This window comes from Camelina sativa, chromosome 16, assembly GCF_000633955.1.
Source record: "Camelina sativa cultivar DH55 chromosome 16, Cs, whole genome shotgun sequence".
Taxonomy (NCBI): Eukaryota; Viridiplantae; Streptophyta; class Magnoliopsida; order Brassicales; family Brassicaceae; genus Camelina; species Camelina sativa.
This window is the reverse complement of record NC_025700.1, coordinates 27195687-27218099: the sequence shown is the minus strand read 5'-3', so window position 1 is coordinate 27218099 and position 22413 is coordinate 27195687. Positions and strand designations below refer to the sequence as shown.

The window sequence follows — 22413 nt, the reverse complement described above, 5'->3', positions numbered from 1 at the left end:
CAGCCCTGAAAAACATCGGGCTCGAGCTTAAATATATATGTCCAGAAAAAATTGAGCTTTTCGGACTTAGCCCGTTTGGGCAATAGGGTTTTTCGGGCTTAGCCCAAACGGGTTCTGGCCAGCCCGAAAAGCCCTTAAACAAAAATATTTGTACCTTTTTGTTAACATTTTTGTTTGATTGCAATATTTGATTAATAATTTATTGTAAATAAAGTTGTAAACTCTAATCCTAGTTTTCATATTTACTTAATTACCATACTTAATACTTTTCAAATTTTTATCTATGATGTTTTATATGAATTATATATTGGTTTATTTGGTTAAAGTATCGAAATTTTATTTAGTTTTAAACTTTTTTTATTAAATTAAGTTGGTTGTAGTGAATATATGTGAGTTATTAAATTTTTGATTGATTTGTTTTATAATACACCTTCAAACACTACTTTTTAAGGCTTATAAATTTGAATTTTTGATCGGTAAATAAGCCAAAAAGCCCGAAAAACCCTGTCATGTTAGGGCCGGGCTCGGGCTTTGAAATATAGGCTCGAAAATATTTCGGGTCAGGCCAGACCGGGCTCAAACATATGCGGGATTTACGGATTTCGGGTCGGGCCAGGCCGGGCCAGCCCCGATTGACATCCCTACTCTCTTGTGGTGTACATCATCTTCACTCGTTTGCTTAGAATGGGGAGCTCATGAATTAGGCCCATTAAAGCCCACGAAAAATCCATTTCATTGTGGACACCGATCATTAAATTCAATACTAGTAACTAAAATAATCCGGTTTACATAAATTCCAGGTTAAGACATTTTCTTGGTTAAACTAAATTTTATTGAACCGAGCCGGTTGTTTACATTGGAATTAAATTTAATAGAAAAAGGTCAAGCGATGACAAAAACAGAAACAGTGCATTGAGTCAAAAAGGCGTGATTTGGTCATTTGGTGGATTATTTGAGTACAGAAAATGCACTCACTTACTCTCCTAGAGCTCATGCATCTCATGAACAAAATGCCCTCGCAAATGAGAAGAAGACATAAATTAGGAATGGTCTTTGTGGTGTTAAAGGTAGAAAAAGAACAGCTGCAATGGCATGAATCAGAATGACATCAACATCTGCTTATTCCGAGATATGTTGCTTGGTATTTTGCTATGATATGAGAAGTTCTTGTCAACAAGTAGTTTTATATTTTATTTAATCTTTTTATTTTAACATAAATAGAATTATACATATTAGTACTATATATTTTTATTTATTACTAATTTAATAAAATAATTCTAAAATTAGTTCTCGATTAATTTTATTATTATTTTATAACAATTTATAACCTGTATTCTTTTTTTTACAGAACTATACAATACTTTTACTAATATCGGTTATAAGGATTTATAAATATGATTTTCTTGTATTTTTGAAATAGACAAAAAAAAAGCCAATGGTGTTTTGAAAATGTAATATCATTATGATGATATCTTTGAAATTCTCCTATCCACAAATGATGAATCCTTCAGGATATCTAATGGTTTACAATTTCTTTTTCACTAATAAATTTATGTATACAAATTATCTATTATTAGTGATTTCTTTGGTTATCTCCATGTTGAGAAAAATATATATAATTGCAATAGGCCAGTTAAGAACCTACTTTTATATTATTCAAGACTTTTATATTATTAACTAAATCTAGATGCATTTATGAAAAGAGAATCTGTAAATTGTTAATAGCTAATTAAAATAAATCCAAGGGAAAGCTGCCGCCCATATTTGAAGAGTCTACAAATGTCGATGGGGCCCAATCCGAGGACGGGGTGGAGAGCAAACTTACCGAGCCCTATGATTCGGAAGACGATGTCAAGCAAAATCGAAGTGGCTAGAGTCAGCATTAAGTATTGAGTTGTGTGGATTATGATTTGTGTTTTACTTTTCGTTGGTTTGATTTGATTTGCTGTTTTCATGTGTTTTGGTGTTTAATAAAACTGGTTATGTTATAATTCTGAAGTTGTTCAAAACGAACACACAAAGATCCAAACAAGAGCAATAACTTCATTAAATAAAATCAAATGCACATATGCAATGAGTCATGGAACATGTTGATGACAATAAGAACATTTGACTAAGAGTAATTCATTGCCTAGAAACAGCTTACGTTCCCCATTCCACATATCCTAACGATTGCAGGTCCAACAAATCCCGATGATGCAGAAGAAAAGGGAAACCAGAAAGCATATGAATCTTAGTTATTGAGATTGAAGGGAAGTGACTGGCACCATTCACTGTTCCTTTTCGCATCTGTTTTTCAATTGCTGAAAGGAGTACGGAATCATACTGACGGGTCTTCGAGCTGACCAGTAGACAAATCATTTATGTGCGGATACACTGCTTTCTCATCCAGTTGATTTTGAGCCCAAATCAGCATCTTCAACAAGCTTGGAAGTTTGGGATCTGTTTGTTCATAAACATTGAGTTTGTATATCAAACCATTGAGGAAACTGGAAAGTACCATTATTGTGGCATCCACTAAAACATCAAAAATTACCTTTTTCATGGCTCTGGCTTGTAAGAATTGCTGCATTTACTTCACTTGCTGTCTTAAGGCGGTGGGAAATGTCAAGAAGCTCTTTAACAGGGCAAGTAGAGGCGTCTTCAAAAACAAGTAAGGCTACAGTTTTTTCCAATTCCTCCAGAAACGCTTGCTACAGAAAAGAATCAACAAATTGTATAAACGGTGATTTAGCATCAACCAGAAGACTTACAAACAGGTATTTTTGGGCAGTCAATGAGCAATATATACATGTTTCACATGGAAAACACCATCTTCAACGAGATAAATCCAAGTAAAATACAGACACAAAGTGAAGTACAAAGACTTACGTTTTCTTCACCACGTGGTGCAAGTTCCTCCTGAGCAAACTCCAAGGCCTCTTCTGTCCTCCCTTGTCGAATAAGTTCTATCAACCTTTGCTGCTGAAGATGAAAAAACAGCTCGGGATTCGTGTCTAGTATCTGCAATCACGGGTTAAAAGAAGACTCAGATTTTGGCTCTTTAGAACATATGAAAAGTGAATGGCAACTGTTCAGTGTTCACACGAGATACGAAGAAGCATTGTATTGTACCTCAGGATTCAAATCATTAACTTTCTCAATCGCATCCTCGACATTTCCGTTTTGAACAGCCTTTTTAACAGCCATTCGATCTGTGATGGTCGCAAGATCTATCTCTGCTGTTTCTCCATAAGGAAATTCAAAAGGAGTGAGTAGACAAACCTAAAACATCTAACACACCAATTCCACACAAAAAAAAAAAACTCAAATCGGAATCACAAAAAGGATACGTTTAGTTCCAGACTCCCTTTGGAACTTCTCAGCAGCTTCTACATAACCTTCAGTCACAAGAAAATTCATCACAAGAGTGTTCATATCTTCTTTCCTTAGCTTTACAGCATTTAGTTTCTTCTCCCATTCTTCACGTGTGATCACTTTCTTCGAAGTAGCCTGTGACTAACCACAGCTAAATTAAACCCCCCAAAATATTGCATCAAGACTCAATTTTTTCCAAAAACCCATCATCAAATTAGATCAAACAACACAAGAACAGACTCATAAGGAATCTAAAATTTTACCATATCTTCGTCGTCTTCTTCAAGCTGATTAACAAAAATCCGAAACAATGACATTAGCACGCCAGTATGACTCCCATCTTAAAAATCTAACTCAATACAACGTTTTACCTGCTCCAAGTGAACAATAAAAAGAACACTCTCGGATCAAAGTTATTTCAAAAGGAATCGACTTTGCGATCAGATTATTTAAGGGTTTATTAAAAGTTTGGAGCTTTGATCCCAAAACAGCACAGGAACCGTAGTTCCTAAGAACGATAGAGAGAGTATGCGGCGGCTATTTTCCTTGGGAAATATCTAATAGAATTATCCGGGAAAGATGTACCTGGAGTAGTGGAGAATCTGGTGAAGATGATTCTGGCAGAGAAGACGGAGATTTGAAGATCGAGTTGCTCTCTAGATTGCTTGCGAAAGTCTCTTGCCTAATTTCTACAATCTCTCATCAAAAGCTAAAATAAAAATAAAAATAAAAATCGAGGTTTTCGATAGAGAGGAGATCGGGTTTACGAACTGTCGATGAACCGACCCGGTTTACAATATTGTGGAACGCGGTTTGTTTATTTGGATTTGGTTATTTCTTAACCGGATAATATGGTTCGGAAGTAGTAAAGATACTCATGGAATTAATTTCCAAATGATATATTAATACACACGGATTTTTAGAACTATTTTAATTTTAAAACTTTTAATAGAACAAAAGTTTATTAAAATCTTAATTAAATAAAACTGAAGTTAAAAATTCTTTAAAGCATGATTACATCCAATAACATAGAATTTAATGCATAATTTAAAATCAACAATTTTAAAATTAAATGAATAACAGTTGAATTTAGTTATTTCTTTTGCAAACTCATATTTACTAGGCGCTATTTTGTTTTTTAAAGTGGTATATTATACTTGGATCTATAATTTTATTGAAATCATTTGTTAAGTAACACTCCTTAAACGATTTTGTTCTATGTGCATTGTGCAATATAGTATGTTTAGTTTAATCAATTGCATCTGAAAACAATGTCCTAATCCCTAAAACATGTTTTTTTTTCCTTCGCACATGCCTGTGTGTGTGGAACCGCAATACGACAAATGATCGATTGGACAATTTGAGGTCTTCTAGTTGACCAACAAAGCATCAACGGACCACTTTATCTTTTAAATACTTTTATTTTCTCAGTTGATTTGGAAGAACTTAGTGCAGAAGCTAGACGAGACTTCTTGGGTCTCAATCTTTATTTGGTTTCTTTAGGTGACCCCAAATTTTGCATAATCAAAAACATAATTTTATTATAAGGTTTTTTATATCACATGACAAGGTACCATTTTGAGACATGACAAGATTGGAATTGTGGATCATATATATTGGATAAGCTCTTTATCATCAAACTATCTACAAATCGTAGACTTATGTTTCCGCGCGCAGCAGTCAGCGAAGATATATCTATACAAAGCAAGGGATCAAAGCAAGCCTTATTTTAGGGCAAGCAAATGCTTGGAGAATACTAGTGTCATTGCGCTAACCTCCCACATTAATTAATTTTAACTTGGGGTTTATTATCTTTCATTGGTTCATACTTAGTTTTTTTTCAGTTACACTTATTTTTCATCCTTTGCGGGAAAATGTAGTCGAACTCTAGTGCTTGAAGATAACTACGCGCCCTATGTTAGTAGATCCGAGCTAGGAAAACTTGAGTGTGAATTTAGAAAATGCATCGTTTAAGAAACTATCAATATTTGATATAAAACATATAACCAGAAGAATACATGATCCTTAATAAAATATATATATCTAACGTCCTCATAGTTAGGACTTAGGATAAAAATCACATATTATTTTTGATTGATGAGATGGATTACATGATATGTCATCCAAATCATCATTAAACGGTAGAAATTTTTCCTCATTTCGATTTGCTCATTTGTAACTTGGATTCATTTAAGAAACTATCAACTTTCTTCTTAAAAGGCAACAAATTCTTACTTTCTTAGTTAGAATTTTGCATTTTTTTGGGTCAAAAGTATCCTCTTATTTTCCTCTTTTTATCATATCTATAAACTTTAATAACACATATTTCATACTTTATATACGACTTTTATTTCCCACAAATAATTGAAAAACCACATACAATATATTTCCACTAAAAAATACATTGGATTATGATTAATAAACACATCCAAAAAAACAAAAAGAATCTCCATTAGGACCATTACTTGGAAACTCTGAATTTTTCTTCAAATTTCAAAGTGGTTACCTTTTGGTTTAATTGTGATTTGCTTATAAAAATAAAGATGACGGCGCATATAATATGCATTATTAAAATAATAATAATAAAAACGTTTAAAAAAAAAAAAGGAAAAATGACAAAATTTTCTTCGACCGTTCCTTATTTAAGCCCGAAGTCTCTTCCCCGTTTGTGTGTGTTTTGTTTACCTTTTCCAATTCGGAGAAAGCCAAAAGAGAAAGAGAGAGAGAGAGAAGGAGACGAAGAAGAAGGCAATCAAAAGAAGCCACCGTCGCTAAGAAAAGTCGCGATTTTTTTTTTTTTTAATTATCGATACCCCAACTGCTCTCTCTACTTTTCCTGGAAAATTCCGTGACCTTCTTCTTCTCTCAAAACCCAATTCCCAATCCCAATTTCAAACCCAAAATCCCTGGATCTACGCTAGCTTCCGTGATTTCTCCAACTACTCAATTCGATTGATTGGGTTTTTTTTTCCGGGAAGAAAATTTTGTGACTTTTTGGGTTTTTTTTTTTCTTCCGATTTAGGGTTTGTTTTCCCCTTCCTTCGTCTTTCTCGGGTTAGGGTTCTTTTTGTGGATTCGTCATGATGTGTGAGGAAGGTTCAGTATTTGGCGTGGGAGATGAATTGCCGGGTGATGATTGTGACGGTGCTTTTGAGTTTGAAGATGATGAGGAGACTATTGATATCGAAACGATTTATCGTATTCTAGATGAGAAGCCTGATTTTGCTGAGGTAGCTTTGAGATATTTCCGATTTCACACGCTTCGTATAACTTGATTTGGCTTCAGTTTTGTTTACAATTGCTAGAACATTTATTTGAATCCTCCTGCTAATGATATTTGGATTTGTTTTTTTTTTTTTGTGTGTGTGAATTGTGGTTCACAATTCTGTTGCTATACTTAACTCTTAACGAAAACTTAAGTTTTGGATTATGGGATTGTTTTTGTTTATCTAACCTTGTGAGTTACTACTATTAGGCTAGCCAAGATAATTCATCACCAGCTGGTTCATCTGCCGACGAGCTCAAGAATTCACATTTGCAAAATGGTTAGTAGTTTTTGTTGCATAGACCCCGTAACAGCTCTTTGTTTTGGTACATCATATTAACAGTCGCTAATTTGAATTTTTTTGGTTATGTATGTTTCTTGTTTAGGTTCTCAGATGGTTGATTGGATGCCTTCTGGGGATTCATATAGCTTAGGAGCCTCGCAACCAGGGACTGGGGTGTCAGGTTCATTCGATGAACATATGAAGATGGAACCTGTGCTAAGTCCTTCACCTGCTCATACTTGCTCTGCAAGTCTTAAAGATTGGTTTTCGTTAAGCCAGGGTGAGCAGCCTGTGGAAACATGTGGAGTATCTCAGTCTGAGATGACTAGTTGTAGTATATCGTCTAGTTTCTCTGATCATGATGGTAATGTGGCCTTCAATCCAGTGAATTGTGACGTTGACACTGTCTCCAAGCTGGATGACAAGATAATTGATTCCAAATGTATGCACCTTATCTACTAAATGTCAGGTTATTTTTTTTTTTTGGTAAAGTTTGACTCAACTCATCTGTCTGTTGCTAATTTCCATATTCCTCATTTTTTGTTACATCAAATTGCAGGCAGCCCCACAATGGTGACCCCATATTTCGATGAGCGTTGTTTGGGAGCCGATCATACTTCTTCCGTCATGTCAGGATTTTTCAATAACTCCAGTTCTCTCAGTGATAGTGCGGATAACTATGTCTCTTCTGCACAAAACTGCTACAATACAAATGGTGCACCTTTATTAGAACATACCCCCAATTTTGTCCAGAATTTTTCGTTTCAGTTCTTTCCTAATAAAGAAGAAGCTGTAAATGATGTTGAGAGTGGAGTAAGTGAGTCTCAGTCGGATGGTGCCAGCCGGATGATTTTTGATAGACACGGGAGAGTAGACAATGGAAGGAAACCTGCTATTGATTCTTCTACTGCAAGGGGGATCAGTTTCAAGTGTGAAAGTTATCCTTCAGTTTCTCCTGCCTGTGGCAAACTGTACAACAGTTTCAACAGTCATTTATCTGATAATGATCTTGACCGGCCTGATAATTGTTCAAGCAGTTTTCAGGAAAACGAAGCTGTTCATGTGACTGCTAAACCAGAGGCTGAGTCAGAGAAAGTGGTATACAGTTCAGTTCCAGGGGACTATAGTGTCAGGGACGATTCATATGCACCTGTAGAAACCAATCATTGGTGGTCTGGTGCATCAAGCTGTGCAGTCTCCTACCAAACAGATATTGAGAAGGGATACTCATTTATGGCACCACAAACTGTTTTTCCTGGCCAAGACAGTGGCAACAGAAACTCCAGTAATTTTTATGATTCAAATGCATGTATGCAATATGTGGCAGAAGATCTCAGCCCAGTGACACAAATCAATGAGCATTTAGATTTTCAAATACATCAAAGAGACGGTGAACATATTCAACCAAGGAGCATTGATTCTAATTTCTCAAATTCTAGCTTCGAATCAGTTCAAAGCCATTCTTCAGAATGTATATCCGATAGTGATGATGATTCTGACGTCTGCATAATAGAAACTAATGGTCCATCTGCAATCCCACCTCGACCTGTAGCTATGAAAAAGCCAGTGGTTACGTCAGAATATTCTACAATTGGTCATAATTTTAATCAACCTGGAGGCCTGAAGCTTCAGTCAAATAAAGAAAATATGATCTTCCAAGCTGCATTGCAGGTTAGTAGCTCTTACCTTTATAAAGGAGTAGGCGTTTTCCCATGTATCCCTCAGGCACCATTACCAACAGTGCAACATCTTAGCTTTTGCTGATATGCGGATATATATTTGTCTGTATCGAAATATTTGATTTGTAACCCTATGCATGATTAAGTTGAGAATGTTGCATGGGGCTGTAATGGGACTTAAAGGTTCCTGACGGTCCCTGTTATCAGATGTGTCATCTGAGTTAGTGCAGTTGATGACAGTTCCGTAGTAACCTTTATTAGTGGTTTTATTTCAGACTCTTTAGGTCTAATAACATTGTCTAATTTGACAGGATCTCTCTCAGCCTAATTCTGAGGCAAGTCCGCCTGATGGTGTCTTGACAGTCCCACTTCTGAGACATCAGGTACGTATGTAATAATTAAAATTAAAAAAAAAAAAAACACTAGGTGTAAAAATTATACGGGTGGTGTACTTTGTTGATGTATTGTATGCCTAACAAAGATGATTTCGCCCCGAAATGAGAAATGGAATTCTTTCAGTTGATATGATTTTCCAACTTGATGGATGAACGTTTTTGGCTAATGTGAATAGAGATAATTATCATTGTTTCCACTTGACTGTATCTTACTCATGGACAGCGAATTGCACTGTCATGGATGGCCCAGAAGGAAACAAGTGGCTTCCCCTGTTCGGGAGGAATTCTGGCTGATGATCAGGTTAATTTTGTCTTCTGTTGTAATCTTTTTGTCAATAATTAAGAAACGTTTCCTGATAATTATCTTTTGCAGGGACTTGGGAAGACGGTTTCCACTATAGCTCTTATATTGAAGGAACGGTCTAAACCTGCCCAAGCATGTGAAGAAAGTACGAAGAAAGAGATTTTTGACCTTGAAAGCGAGAGTGGAGAATGTGCGCCTTTAAAACCCAGTGGTAAAAGCGATCATTTTGAACACTCTCAATTGCTTTCCAATGAAAGCAAAGTTGGTGGAGATAGTGTGGGTAAAGTGAGGGGAAGGCCAGCTGCTGGAACTCTTGTTGTCTGTCCCACTAGTGTTATGCGGCAGTGGGCTGATGAATTACATAAGAAGGTGACTAGTGAAGCGAATCTCTCTGTTCTGGTATACCATGGGTCTAGCAGGACAAAGGATCCTCATGAGCTGGCTAAATATGATGTTGTTGTTACCACATTTTCTATCGTAAGTATGGAAGTGCCGAAGCAGCCTCTTGTAGACAATGATGACGAAGAGAAGGGTGGGGTACATGATGGTGAATCTGCAACTAATGGCGTTTGCTCAAACAAGAAAAGAAAATATCCTCCTGATTCTAAGAAGAAAGGCTCAAAGAAGAAGAAACATGTTGAATTTGTGTCTGGTCCTCTTGCGAAAGTTTCATGGTTTAGAGTTGTTCTTGATGAAGCACAGAGCATTAAGAATTACAAAACCCAAGTTGCAAGAGCATGTTGGGGCCTTCGTGCCAAACGGAGGTGGTGTTTGTCTGGCACTCCAATCCAGAATTCAATCGATGACCTCTACAGCTACTTTCGGTTCCTCAAATATGATCCTTATTCTTCTTACGTATTGTTCTGTAGCACGATTAAAAACCCTATTTCTAGGAACCCAGTGAAAGGATATCAGAAGCTGCAGGCTATCCTTAAAACAGTGATGCTTCGCCGAACTAAAGGTCAGTCTACTGATAATGTATAAATTTCTTGGAATGTTTATCTGAGGATTTTCATGGTTTCTAACTGGTAAAACACATTAGGTTCATTTCTTGATGGGAAACCCATCATCTCTTTACCTCCGAAGTCCATTGAATTGAGAAAAGTGGATTTCACTATGGAGGAACGCGATTTCTACTCCAAATTAGAGGCCGAATCTCGTAGTCAATTCAGGGTATGAATAAATTGGTTGTAGGTATGCTTTTACTTTTGTATTCATTTACAAAAAAATATATCTTTTTCTTTTATATCAGGAATATGAAGAAGCCGGAACAGTGAAGCAAAATTATGTCAATATCTTGTTGATGCTCTTGCGCCTTCGCCAAGCTTGTGATCACCCTCTTCTCGTGAATGGTGATTACAGTTTTACCTGGGAATCCTCCGTTGGATTAGCTAAGAAGCAGATTTTCTCAGAAGCTTCACTGGCAATTTGTGGTATCTGCAATGTAAGATTCATTTCTCTTAAATTATTGACCACATGTTTTCTCTTTCTTTTTCTTTTTCTTTTTGGTCGTGACAAACGTTAAAGAGGAGTTCTGAAACATTAGCATTGTGTGGATGTTGAATATCATATTATTATGCATATCCTTGAGTTATCTTTTTTCATATTGCCTTTTGTTTTCAAACCATCATATAGTTTTCTTGACTAGTAGTTCTTAATCTATATCACTTCTATTTCCACAGGATGCACCTGAAGATGCTGTTGTTTCAGTCTGTGGTCATGTTTTCTGTAAACAGTGCATTTATGAGCGCCTTACAGGTGATAATAATCACTGCCCCTTTGCAAACTGCAATGTCAGACTCACCATCTCATCATTGTCTTCCAAAACAAGATTGGACGACCCTAACTCTGGCATACAGGATCTTGTCACTTCGAATCACGTTGAGAGCCTTGACCCTTGCAATGATGAAGATCTTCCATATGGTTCATCTAAAATCAAGGCTGCTCTAGAGATCTTACAATCACTGCCTAAACCGCAGGATTTGACAGATACGAATCAGATCTCTCAAAACAGAGAGGACTCCTGTCTTCCTGTAATTAAGAGTGAGGGCATGAGGATTGATAATCCGATTAAAGTAGCTGGAGAAAAAGCGATTGTGTTTTCCCAATGGACAAAGATGCTGGACCTACTTGAAGCTTCTCTTGTTAGTTCGCGTATTCAGTATAGAAGGCTTGATGGAACAATGTCAGTTGCTGCTCGAGATAAAGCAGTGCAGGATTTTAATACTCTTCCTGAGGTACATATATGGCCACTAATTAAATTTTAAGGACTTGGGTTGACTTGCCGTCTGTGATAACAAAATGATGGTATCCTTTTTTGGCATTATTTTTTACCTTTTAGGTTACTGTAATGATTATGTCTCTCAAGGCTGCTAGTCTCGGACTGAACATGGTGGCTGCTTGTCATGTTCTGATGCTGGACTTATGGTGGAACCCAACAACCGAGGATCAAGCAATTGATAGAGCACATCGTATAGGACAGACACGACCAGTAACAGTGGTTCGCTTCACAGTAAAGGATACAGTCGAAGATCGGATATTGGCCCTTCAGGTATGTGAATTGGTTGACTTGATTCTCATTTGCTTCTCTCTATAAGTTTCAAGCAATTTCAATTTTAATCTCTTAACACGTTTGTGGAAGCAGCAAAAGAAGAGAATGATGGTAGCCTCTGCGTTTGGAGAAGATGAAAAAGGAAGCCGACAGTCTCACCTCACCGTAGAGGACTTGAGCTATCTGTTTATGGCAGATTCATGAGAAGCGAGCTTCAAGCTCTTTTTTTGCCATTGCGGATGGGTACATATGATAGGATTTTCTTCGGTTTTTGTGCAGTTTTAGGAGGAAGAGACTCTTCGTTTAAACTGACTACAGGGTTTGTGCAAAAGAAAGATTAGAAAAGACTTTTGGGGGTTTGGGATATAAAAATAGAAAGCTGATCGTATTTGATTATTGGTTCCAATTAGACTTTAGGTATTTACAATTAATGGAAGAAGACAATATAGGAGCATCTGCTATTGAATTTCTCATTGTAAGATCACAATGGGATTGGTCCGGCGAGTTATAATAGCTTACTTCTTCAAGATCCTATCTCTTCTGTAAGTAATATGAAATGGTTGAAAATCTTACACCACCTCTACGTTCACACAATAAATTCAATCTTCCCAAATATTTATCGATGACGCAACTTTGATTTTTATGTTTTGGAACGGAATATTTTTACTCACAAGTCTTATCAACACCCTTGAATTTGATATGTCATTGAAAATATTCTATCTATCGGCTTCGAGTCTCTCGCTTGTGGACACTTTTATCGTCAATTTTTTCCAGACATAGCCATACGTCACATGTGAAATGTGAAGACTTGTACTACATAGAATAGAACATATGTCAGATAGAGAATCCGAGTTATGTCACATCTATGGTTATATAACGCAAACACAATACCCAATAAATTCTAAACCGGTCAAATCGATTGATGGGAACGAAACCTTCGTAGAACAATTTTAGTTATTCTTTGGTGCTCTATTTATATTCCATATGCTCATATCATCCTTTTTTTTTTTCAAGTAATTTCAAAAAAGGTCAAACTGATACTTCCCATTTCTTTGACTTCACATTATCAAACCGTCACTATCTATCTCAAAATTTTCTGTTTTGTATCTCTCAATCGGTACTCTAGTCTCTAGACTTCCTCTGTAACATTTAAAAGTAACATTATTTGTGAGACGGAGAGGATAATATATTTGCGTTTAGTTATGCCAATAAGATTATTACAAATACAAATGCACATATTTTGATATGTTAGTACAAAACTGAGTCTTTTATAGAAACAATAGGTGGACATCCATGCAAAAATAGAACCATGACTAACAGAAGAGGTCCCTATCATTTGCTATTTTTCTCAATATATTCAATTCGCGTTAAAGTAATGCTAATGACAATAAAGTCGTTAGCATTATAACCATATGAAGATTATTAAAAAAGGTTCTTGGAGAAAACAAGATTAATAAGGTATCCACGCGCGTATTCTCAGATGTTAGGAGAATTATTATATTCACGCATTCTAAATATAGACCAACGATAACCTATAAGTTACAATCTAGTGGCAATTCACTAACTAAAGAGTTCTATGGAAAGGTTAGTATATAAGACTGCATAAGTCTTTCTCTATTATAAACCAAATGATGTCATCGAACTGTTTAAACCAATTTTCTATTACACAAAAACAAAAGAGAAATTATACATCTAACTTTTCCATAAAATATAAAAATATATTGAGTAATAGAGAAAATACCGAATGTCACACGGAAAATTTAATGCGAATAAATTTCCCCTCTAGTTCCTTAATATGGTAAGTTGAATTCCATGTCATAAATCATAACCATTCAAATAAACACCATATATATATATATATATATATATATATTGAAAAAGAAAACAGTACTATTTATAGTTTGTTCTCTTTTTTATATTTTAACGTAATCTATTATTTTTAACTGATCAGAAGATTGAACAAAATAAAGAAATTCAAAAAACTATACGCACTAGCTAAACCATTTTTTTAAAAGTGAAAGCAACATCAAATTTAATTTAGAATTTCTACCTCAAATTCCTTTCGCAAAGACCATAGGTTTAAATACATTTCAACGTGCCATGTCTTTTTCTTTTCTCGTTGTTGGAAAATTTCCGAGCTCATTGGTTATGAAAAAATTTACTACCAAGATTATATTTTACCTCCTCTGTGTTTGAGTTTCATTTATCTAAATTATGTATGTTGACTCTCGTTTACCACATCCTAGCTACAATTTGTTGTTACTTACTATATATACAATTTGTTGTTACTTACTAGTTACTATATATACAATTTGTTGATACTTACTAGCTTGATGCCCAAGCTAACATATTACCTATTGATATCGGTGTGTCATGTTTTTGTATACTTTTAATACCGTTTTAAAAAGACTTAAATTTTTTAGTTGTTGCAAAAAAACTGATTAAAGAAAAGTTGGTTAGAAAAAATATAAGGAAAAAAAATTGATTGAATTAAAACTAGCAGTTAAATAATAGTCACAATTGGTAACAAGCAGTTGAATAGTAAAAATATTATTGTAAAAAGCAACAACATTTTAACTTAAGTTTAAATTATTTTTTAAAAATTCAATTTTATTTTAAAAACTATTTTAGTAAATAATATAAATACACAATATTTTTCAAAATATAAAAATATAAAAAAATTTCAACCGACTGTTTTATAAACAAAGCGGTTGCATACATACGTATTAGGCAGTTACCAACTACCTCGTTTAAGCTTCTAATTACCTCTTAACCACTTATTCCAACCACTCGTTTTATCTACCTATTTTAATCGCTCTTATGCTATTGTGGGAACCAGGTATCGTAATTTCACAGGTTTGATACGACAATAAAGTTGCATCTCTTTTTGCAATTTCATAGATTAAAGATTTAAAACCCATCAAAGAGAAAGTGCTTCATCCGCTCCATAAAGTCATGCCATTATATTCAAAGAGATTCGTAATTATATTAGAAAATTAGTTAGAATGATTTGATCGAAGAATTACCTGTTATGTGGTAATGGATCATAGTAATATTAAATGAAATATTAATATGAACTATCTTAAGGTTAAAAGTACACCATAATTTCTTATTACTGAAATATTACGTTGCTTGTAGTTGTAGAATTTTACGATGACTTTCTGATGAAATACCTGTAATATAATATTTATGGGTTATTAGTTGTTAATTTTGGGAAGAGTTTGGGAAAAAGTAGATAGACTCTTTTTTCTGAAATTATTCGTAACTTTTGGAACCAAGTAGTCGACATAAATCCATATTATATCATGTTAAACTTCAATGTGCGCACTATGAAAATCATAAGATACTACAAATACAATGCCACATTAACTAAATAAAGGTAGTTCTTGATAAAATTAATAGGCTGATACATTAATGTCATGTTGGTTTAGGTCCCAATCACCTAATTACAGCTAATTACCAGCTTCTCATTAACTGTGTGAGGATCTTTCCTTATAAATAGTGGATACATTAAAGCCTCTGTCTCATACATCTCATATCTTAAAAAAATCCCTTGTAGTTTTCATTCATCCTTGTTTTTATCTCTTAGAGAGACACCATTTCACACCTCGTTACTTCTCACTATCTCCACTAAAAATCTGAATCATCGAACTATGAACATTTTCAGTGTATCCATTGCTTTGTGTCTTTGCACTTTTTTCGCTTTTGTTTCATCTGATACTTCAGAAGCAAAGAGAGATCTCGTGACAAACTTTCCTGGCCAACCAAAAGTTAGCTTCAGACATTACGCCGGTTATGTCACTGTCGATGAACCCAGTGGGAGGGCTTTGTTTTATTGGTTCTTCGAAGCTATGACTAATTATCCCAACGTGAAGCCTTTATTACTATGGCTTAATGGAGGTAACCAAACTCAATTTTGACTTGCATGGAAAACACATTATATTTATGCTATTTCACATATTTTTAGTTATAATTATGTTTGGATTGGACGTATGGGGGGACACATTTGGATTTGTCATTGTTAATAATTAATAATAGGTCCTGGCTGTTCTTCTGTGGGATACGGAGCAACACAAGAGATTGGTCCATTTCTCGTGGATAACAAAGGAAACAGTGTTAAGTCTAACCCCTACGCATGGAATAAAGGTATGCTATTGTATTTTATTTTATATTATGTCCATCGTATCATTATCATCATCATCATCATCATCATCATTCATCATAAACAACACTAATTGAGTTAAATTTGGTATACTGGGGCAGAGGCCAACGTACTGTTTCTTGAATCTCCGGCTGGTGTTGGGTTTTCGTATTCAAACACAAGTAGTGATTATAGAAAACTCGGCGATGACTTTACAGGTAATCTTTTTTTTTTTTTAATTTATTTCTTTACAGGTAATTTATCTATATGAAATTATATTTTATGTACGTATAAAGTTATATATATATATATATATATTTGTTGTTACTTGTTAGAAGTCTCAATTGATTGTTTTTATTTACAAGCAACAGCGAGAGACACATATGCTTTTCTCCTAAAGTGGTTCGTGAGATTCCCAGCTTACAAAGAAAACTTGTTCTATATCGCAGGAGAGAGCTATGCAGGTTTTAAATTTCATAGAAAAATCGAAATTATATAATACGTCATCTAAGATTGTGTTATATATCCATGTTTTGAGTTATATAAAGAATTTACAGGGAAATACGTACCCGAGCTTGCAGAGGTTATTTACGACAAGAACAAGGAACACGACGACAACTTGTCACTTCACATTAATTTAAAGGGCATTTTGGTATTTACCTCATTTGGTTCTCATAGGACACAAAAGAAAAAAACATCGTACAATCCCGTATGTTTGATTCGCATGCATGACACTAAACAATTTGATGAAATCTATTTATTATAGACCTCATAATTGAAGTTTAAGGACATTTAGGTATATTTTCAAATTTTCCTATACCACTAAACAAGTGTACATATTCGTACATTGTTTAAAATTAGACCAATCTTTGTATATATTCTAGAGTTGATGATTGAAGGTTAAGGACATTTTAATAATACGTCTAATTGCGATAAACGCTAAAACAAACACATCGCGCGTACATTGTCGCATGTTCCATTCAAGACATGATATTTGTTTTTTTATTTACTTATTATTGACGCAGCTTGGAAATCCGTTGACATCATACGTGGAAGATTGGACAGGATGGGTGGATTATGCGTGGAGCCACGCAGTGATATCAGACGAGACATATAGAGTCATAAAAAGAAGTTGCAATTTTAATAGTAACACTACTTGGGACGTTAAAGATTGCAAAGAAGGCGTAGACGAAATACTCAAACAATACAAAGAGATTGATCAATTCAGCCTCTACACTCCTACCTGCATTCACCATTCATCAAAGCTTTATTCCTACGCCAATTCCAAGACGGTAAACTAATTAAGTTTACAATACATTCATTAAATATGTGTGCTATAGTTTGCTACAAGAACTTAGCTGAAACTCTTAAACAGATACCGAGGCTGTTCGATGGCTTTGACCCGTGTTTGGATGATTACGCAAAAGTATTCTACAACCGAGCTGATGTTCAGAAAGCTCTTCACGCCACTGATGGTGTACATCCCAAGAACTGGACCATTTGCAAGTATGTATTACTCCTATTATAATTTATTTCTTTCTGCGAATAATTATATCTTATAGAGAATATGAATATCTAAATTAATCTCTTTTTCTTATTTTTTTTGGTCGAAACAGTGCTGATATTCTAAATAATTGGAACTGGACTGATTCAAAGCCTTCGGTTTTGCCTATATATAAGAAACTCATCGCAGGAGGAATTAGAGTTTGGGTTTACAGGTAAATTTTAGGTTATATTTTTGACAAAAATAATTAAAAGAAACAATTATATTTAAGTTTTCTACATTGATACTTCGAAACCCAATAAGAACATATGAGCAATGGACTGAAACACACGTTGTCAACTTAGTTTCTTGCCACCCAAGCTAAATGAATTTTCATCTAGTTTCCATTATCTTATTGGTTCCAAAGAAAAATAAATTCTATTGTAATAACCTGCTGAATTATTAAATTTTATGTAATGATTCAGCGGTGATACTGACGGAAGAGTTCCGGTACTCTCAACAAGGTACTGCATAAATAAACTGGAATTACCAATCAAGACAGCTTGGAGGCCATGGTACCATGAAAAACAGGTAACATGCAGTAAATAATCACAATCATATCATTACTAGTCAATGTTATTTTATACCGCAATTTGTTTCTGAAGCGTGATTTTTTTTGTTTTGTTTGATGATTTATAGGTAAGTGGATGGTTTCAAGAATACGAAGGTCTAACGTTTGCAACGTTCAGAGGAGCAGGGCATGATGTGCCTTCCTTCAAACCCAGTGAATCCCTCGCGTTTTTCTCTGCCTTCCTCAACGGAGTTCCTCCTCCTTCATTGCGACAGAGTTAGAAACAAATTTAAAATTGTGGCTAATTTAAAATAGAAAAAGTGATAAATTTTCTCAGAAAGTGATCATATAGACGCTATCCAAGTTTATGTTTACCTTTTCGTGTTCACGGTAGAGTAAGTTATAAACGAATGCATGTAATGCTAGTATACCTTAGCTTACTTGTGCCAGACTCATTGCAACCACGTCTATACCTGTAATAAATTTAACTCTATATTTTGTACTATTTGATTTTATAAAATACTAAAAATAGTATCAAATAGTGGTTAAATTTTGATAAACATACAACATGTCGATAAAATCGGTGATTTATGCTTGTCGTTTGAGCAGTGAAGTAGACGATAATATGAATTCAACATTTTTTTGTTAGTTTCACCACTTAGAATTGTCCGCGGTATGTTAGTTAAACGTTTTTTTTTTCCCTTGTCAACAGCTTTCAATCTTGATTCACAAATCAACAACACTTTCACAAATTATTAGCTACATATTAATTCATATTAATTATTATCTTGATTCATATTAATGGAAATTCGTTCAGATTTTTTTTGTTTCTTAATAATAATCAAGAGTTGACTAACATTATGACATTAAATCTATTCATTGCCCAAAAGGACTATTCTTTCATATCTACCTAATTTATTTATTTCCTTCTTAAAATAAAAGGCAAAAGAAAAAATCAATTCACACAATCTTTCCGTATAAATTAGATGAAATCCATATAAATTATATGAAAATCCAAGCCTTATCTCTCAACCACCTCATTTTACTTCTTGTTCTCTTATTTTTTATATAATCTCACTCCCTAATGACTCATCAAAAAATGAACATTTACAGTTTCTTGAGTGCGCTATGTCTTTGCACTCTTTCCATGTTTGTTTCATCTGATAATCAAGAAGCAATGCGAGATCTCGTCACGGATTTGCCTGGTCAATCTAGTGTGAGCTTCAAACATTATGCCGGTTATGTCCCAGTTGATAAAAAGAATGGCAGGGCTATGTTTTATTGGTTTTTCGAGGCTATGAGACTCCCAAACCAGAAGCCTTTAGTACTGTGGCTTAATGGAGGTAATCAAACTCAACATTTGACTTCTAAGGAAACATATTATGTTAATTTGCACATATAATATTTTTTTTTTTAAATTTAGTGGGAGACTTATATTGCTGTTTTTCTGATATATATATCTATACTCTTAAGTATAGGCCCTGGATGTTCTTCCGTGGGATACGGAGCAATACAAGAAATTGGTCCATTTCTTGTGGATAACAAAGGAAACAGTCTTAAATTTAACCCCCACGCATGGAATCATGGTATACACAATTTTTTTTTTGTTACATTAACAATATATATATATAACTTGTACTACATATATACAAAAGTTTATGGGCTTTTCATCTCACATGGTAATGAATAGAATGATTTTTGTTTATAGCTAGTCATGTTCTTTTAATTTCCAGTTAGGGATTTTAATTATATATAAAGGTTAATAGGTTAATAGATGTGTTTAAATTTGCTGATGCAGTGGCCAACATATTGTTTCTAGAATCTCCCGTTGGTGTTGGGTTTTCGTATTCTAACACAACTACTGACTACAAAAAAATTGGCGATGATTTTACAGGTAAGTACAGTACTACTTATTTTTTTGTTAAGTGTATATATTAGATTATGTGTGACCATGGAATCGATATCCGATCCGAATTTTTATGACATTTGTGATCCATTAAAAGAGCATAGCTTATACTCATGTTTACACATTTTTGCTAACGGTTGAATTATTTATTTCTTAGTTGACATTTTCGGTCAATAGATTTCTTCATGTTATTAATAAAAATTGACTTGTTTGAATCGTTGACCTATATTCTGTGTTGGTCAACTGAAAATTAAAATAAAGTTAACCTGTTTAGAAACAAATGGTTTATATTCTAAATTCTAATTCATTGATTTTTTAAAACCAACGACTTATTTACACTGTCAACTTATATTTCATGTTCCTCGACTCACATTTTATTTTTCTCGATTTATTTATCCCCATTAGATTTTTACTGTTTTGAATTGATAAAATATCTTCACGTAAATTATTTTGTCGGTCGGCTTATATTCATTTTGGTTGAATTATATATTGGCAACACAAGAGTCGTTTTTATTGCCTTAATATAATAAGTAGACTTAAATACGTTGTCGATTTATATTTTAAGATGGTTGGTATATTACCAAAATACAGGCTTATATTTTTTTACGTTGATCTACTAAGACAATAAACTTACTTAACATATAGTCAAAAGTCAACAATCATGTTTATTTTGATTATCACATTTCTAGTTATTTCTATCTCTGGACTAATGAAGAAGTACGTTTCATAATGATGATAACAATGCTATCCGTAATTTTTTTTCATTAATTATAAGTGTTGAGGGGTACTTTTCATTTAAAAAATATATTTTTCAAGTTAACAAAAAAAGTCAGTGTATTTTTCAATTTTTGCATAATTTTTCGGGTATTCAAATACAATATTAGTCACATATTATTATGGCATGTACTTTACGAACGTGACGACTGACGACTTTTTATAACATGATCAACAGCAAGAGACGCATACGCCTTTATCCAAAAGTGGTTAGAGAGATTCCCAGCTTACAGAGAAAACGATTTCTATATAGCAGGAGAGAGCTATGCAGGTTTGGACTAATCAGTACAAAAAACATTATATGTATTATATATCGTCTATGGTTTTGATTTATATAAACAAACGCATGCAGGAAAGTACATACCCGAGCTTGCAGAGGTCGTTTATGACAAGAACATTGATAACTCATCACGTCACATTAAGCTTAAGGGCATTTTGGTATGTTTATTTCTTTCACTACATACATAAACATCGATACCAAGTTTCACTGATGTTTATGGACATTTGACATTTCAATACGTTTTTAATAACACCATAAGAAGTTATATTTTATATTATTCAGTTTATCAACTAAATAAATCATAACTCAAGAGTTCAGTATTTTGATACATTTAATTCTCATAAAACATACAAAACCAACATAAAATGTTCGAAACAAGTCTATATATTGACATGTGTTATCTTACTACAAATGTGAGATTCTTTTTTTTTTTTTTTTTTTTNTTGGTAAAAATGTGAGATTCTTATTAATAATATTCAATTATTTATGTGTTAACTTTTGATAAAATTCTCTAAAGTTTGATGATATTTCCTTATTATTACTTCTCTCATTGGTTAGCTTGGAAATCCTGAAACATCGGAAGCTGAAGATTGGAAAGGATATGTGGATTACGCATGGAGTCATGCCGTGATATCAGACGAGACATATGGAGTCATAAGCAGGACTTGCAATTTCAGTAGTAACACTACTTGGGATGTTAAAGAATGCAAAGAAGGCGTAGACGAAATAATAAAACAATATCACCAAATTGATCAGTACAGTCTCTATACTCCTACATGCATTAAAAATTCTACGCTTAATTCTTCCGTTGATTCGACCCGGTTCAAGACTAATCTAGCCAACTCCAAAATGGTAATTAATTAAGACTTGTCTCTGCGTTTGAATATATGTCACAATACTGTGTGTTACTAAGAAAGCTTACTTGAAACTCTCAATAGATACCAAGGCTGATGGGTGGATACGACCCGTGTTTGGATGATTACTCAAGAATATTCTTCAACAGGGCAGATGTTCAGAAAGCTCTTCATGCAAGTGATGGTGTTCATCTTAAGAATTGGAGTATTTGCAAGTACGTACACTACCTTCTCATATTCATTTATTTTATTTAAATTACTTTCACGTTATATAAGTCACTCAAAATAATCTCCATTCGTTTTCCATGAAACAGCGATGATATGTTTGATAATTGGGCTGATTCAAAGCCCTCGGTTTTGCCCATATATAAGAAACTAATCGCTGGAGGAATAAGAATATGGGTTTACAGGTAAACTTGCTTCTAAAATTTCCCGTTTTCACATTTAACAGTTAACCAAGAAAATACAAAAGATGAATGCATGGACCAAACCGTATATTCTAAAATTTATTGGATATCCGATATTGTGTTTTTTTTTTTTTTTTTTTTTTTTTTTTTTTTTTTTTTTTTT

At 34.0% G+C, this 22413-nt stretch overlaps 4 protein-coding genes across 10 annotated transcripts in view; 3 read left to right on the top strand and 1 right to left on the bottom strand.

The window, feature by feature from the left end:
- On the bottom strand, positions 2022-4073 carry LOC104752781 (glucose-induced degradation protein 8 homolog). Of its 5 annotated transcripts, none has more exons than XM_010475015.2 (7): positions 3943-4073; positions 3621-3728; positions 3333-3498; positions 3115-3221; positions 2872-3003; positions 2537-2693; positions 2022-2442 (listed from the first exon to the last, which is right to left on the bottom strand). In XM_010475015.2, the coding sequence occupies exons 2-7, from the start codon at positions 3672-3674 to the stop codon at positions 2321-2323; spliced, it is 738 nt and encodes a 245-aa protein (XP_010473317.1). In that variant the 5' UTR covers positions 3675-3728; positions 3943-4073; the 3' UTR covers positions 2022-2320. The 5 variants fall into 5 exon arrangements, with proteins under 5 accessions (XP_010473317.1, XP_010473319.1, XP_010473318.1 ...); XM_010475017.2 differs by having other exon boundaries at positions 3621-3644; XM_010475016.2 differs by having other exon boundaries at positions 3333-3492; positions 3943-4072.
- Positions 6042-12449, top strand: LOC104752780 (helicase-like transcription factor CHR28). Of its 3 annotated transcripts, XM_010475013.2 has the most exons (12): positions 6042-6587; positions 6833-6902; positions 7009-7347; positions 7465-8576; positions 8896-8967; positions 9203-9280; positions 9353-10244; positions 10326-10456; positions 10536-10727; positions 10966-11520; positions 11625-11834; positions 11928-12449. In XM_010475013.2, exons 1-12 carry the CDS (start codon positions 6438-6440, stop codon positions 12036-12038), a joined length of 3912 nt encoding a protein of 1303 aa, XP_010473315.1. In that variant the 5' UTR covers positions 6042-6437; the 3' UTR covers positions 12039-12449. The 3 variants fall into 3 exon arrangements, with proteins under 3 accessions (XP_010473315.1, XP_010473316.1, XP_019093992.1); XM_010475014.1 differs by lacking the exons at positions 6042-6587; positions 6833-6902 and having other exon boundaries at positions 7078-7374; XM_019238447.1 differs by lacking the exons at positions 6042-6587; positions 6833-6902 and having other exon boundaries at positions 7294-7369.
- LOC104752779 (serine carboxypeptidase-like 32) lies at positions 15386-18483 on the top strand. The gene is made up of 10 exons (XM_010475012.1): positions 15386-15734; positions 15873-15980; positions 16098-16193; positions 16347-16439; positions 16533-16627; positions 17001-17267; positions 17351-17481; positions 17592-17693; positions 17944-18049; positions 18158-18483. The coding sequence occupies exons 1-10, from the start codon at positions 15488-15490 to the stop codon at positions 18308-18310; spliced, it is 1398 nt and encodes a 465-aa protein (XP_010473314.1). The 5' UTR covers positions 15386-15487; the 3' UTR covers positions 18311-18483.
- Positions 19129-22413, top strand: part of LOC104752778 (serine carboxypeptidase-like 32) — a 3658-nt gene continuing 373 nt past the window's right edge. Inside the window, exons 1-8 of the mRNA XM_010475011.2 lie at positions 19129-19372; positions 19508-19615; positions 19828-19923; positions 20888-20980; positions 21062-21147; positions 21548-21841; positions 21928-22058; positions 22158-22251. Of these exons, the coding sequence (XP_010473313.2) occupies positions 19129-19372; positions 19508-19615; positions 19828-19923; positions 20888-20980; positions 21062-21147; positions 21548-21841; positions 21928-22058; positions 22158-22251 (1146 nt within the window). The remainder of the gene's footprint in view (positions 19373-19507; positions 19616-19827; positions 19924-20887; positions 20981-21061; positions 21148-21547; positions 21842-21927; positions 22059-22157; positions 22252-22413) is intronic.

What these genes read in the sequence shown, in the direction of transcription:
- LOC104752780 (XM_010475013.2), top strand. Translation starts at nt 6,438, where the DNA reads ATGATGTGTGAGGAAGGTTCAGTATTTGGCGTGGGAGATGAATTGCCG. An exon ending in TCCCACTTCTGAGACATCAG is followed by an intron (nt 8,968 to 9,202) that starts GTACGTATGTAA and finishes ACTCATGGACAG; the next exon opens with CGAATTGCACTGTCATGGAT. An exon ending in CAATTTGTGGTATCTGCAAT is followed by an intron (nt 10,728 to 10,965) that starts GTAAGATTCATT and finishes CTATTTCCACAG; the next exon opens with GATGCACCTGAAGATGCTGT.
- LOC104752781 (XM_010475015.2), bottom strand. Translation starts at nt 3,674, where the DNA reads ATGTCATTGTTTCGGATTTTTGTTAATCAGCTTGAAGAAGACGACGAA. An exon ending in AAGGGAGTCTGGAACTAAAC is followed by an intron (nt 3,222 to 3,332) that starts GTATCCTTTTTG and finishes ATGGAGAAACAG; the next exon opens with CAGAGATAGATCTTGCGACC. An exon ending in TTAATGATTTGAATCCTGAG is followed by an intron (nt 3,004 to 3,114) that starts GTACAATACAAT and finishes CCGTGATTGCAG; the next exon opens with ATACTAGACACGAATCCCGA.
- LOC104752779 (XM_010475012.1), top strand. Translation starts at nt 15,488, where the DNA reads ATGAACATTTTCAGTGTATCCATTGCTTTGTGTCTTTGCACTTTTTTC. An exon ending in CGCAGGAGAGAGCTATGCAG is followed by an intron (nt 16,440 to 16,532) that starts GTTTTAAATTTC and finishes AAGAATTTACAG; the next exon opens with GGAAATACGTACCCGAGCTT. An exon ending in TTAATTTAAAGGGCATTTTG is followed by an intron (nt 16,628 to 17,000) that starts GTATTTACCTCA and finishes TTATTGACGCAG; the next exon opens with CTTGGAAATCCGTTGACATC.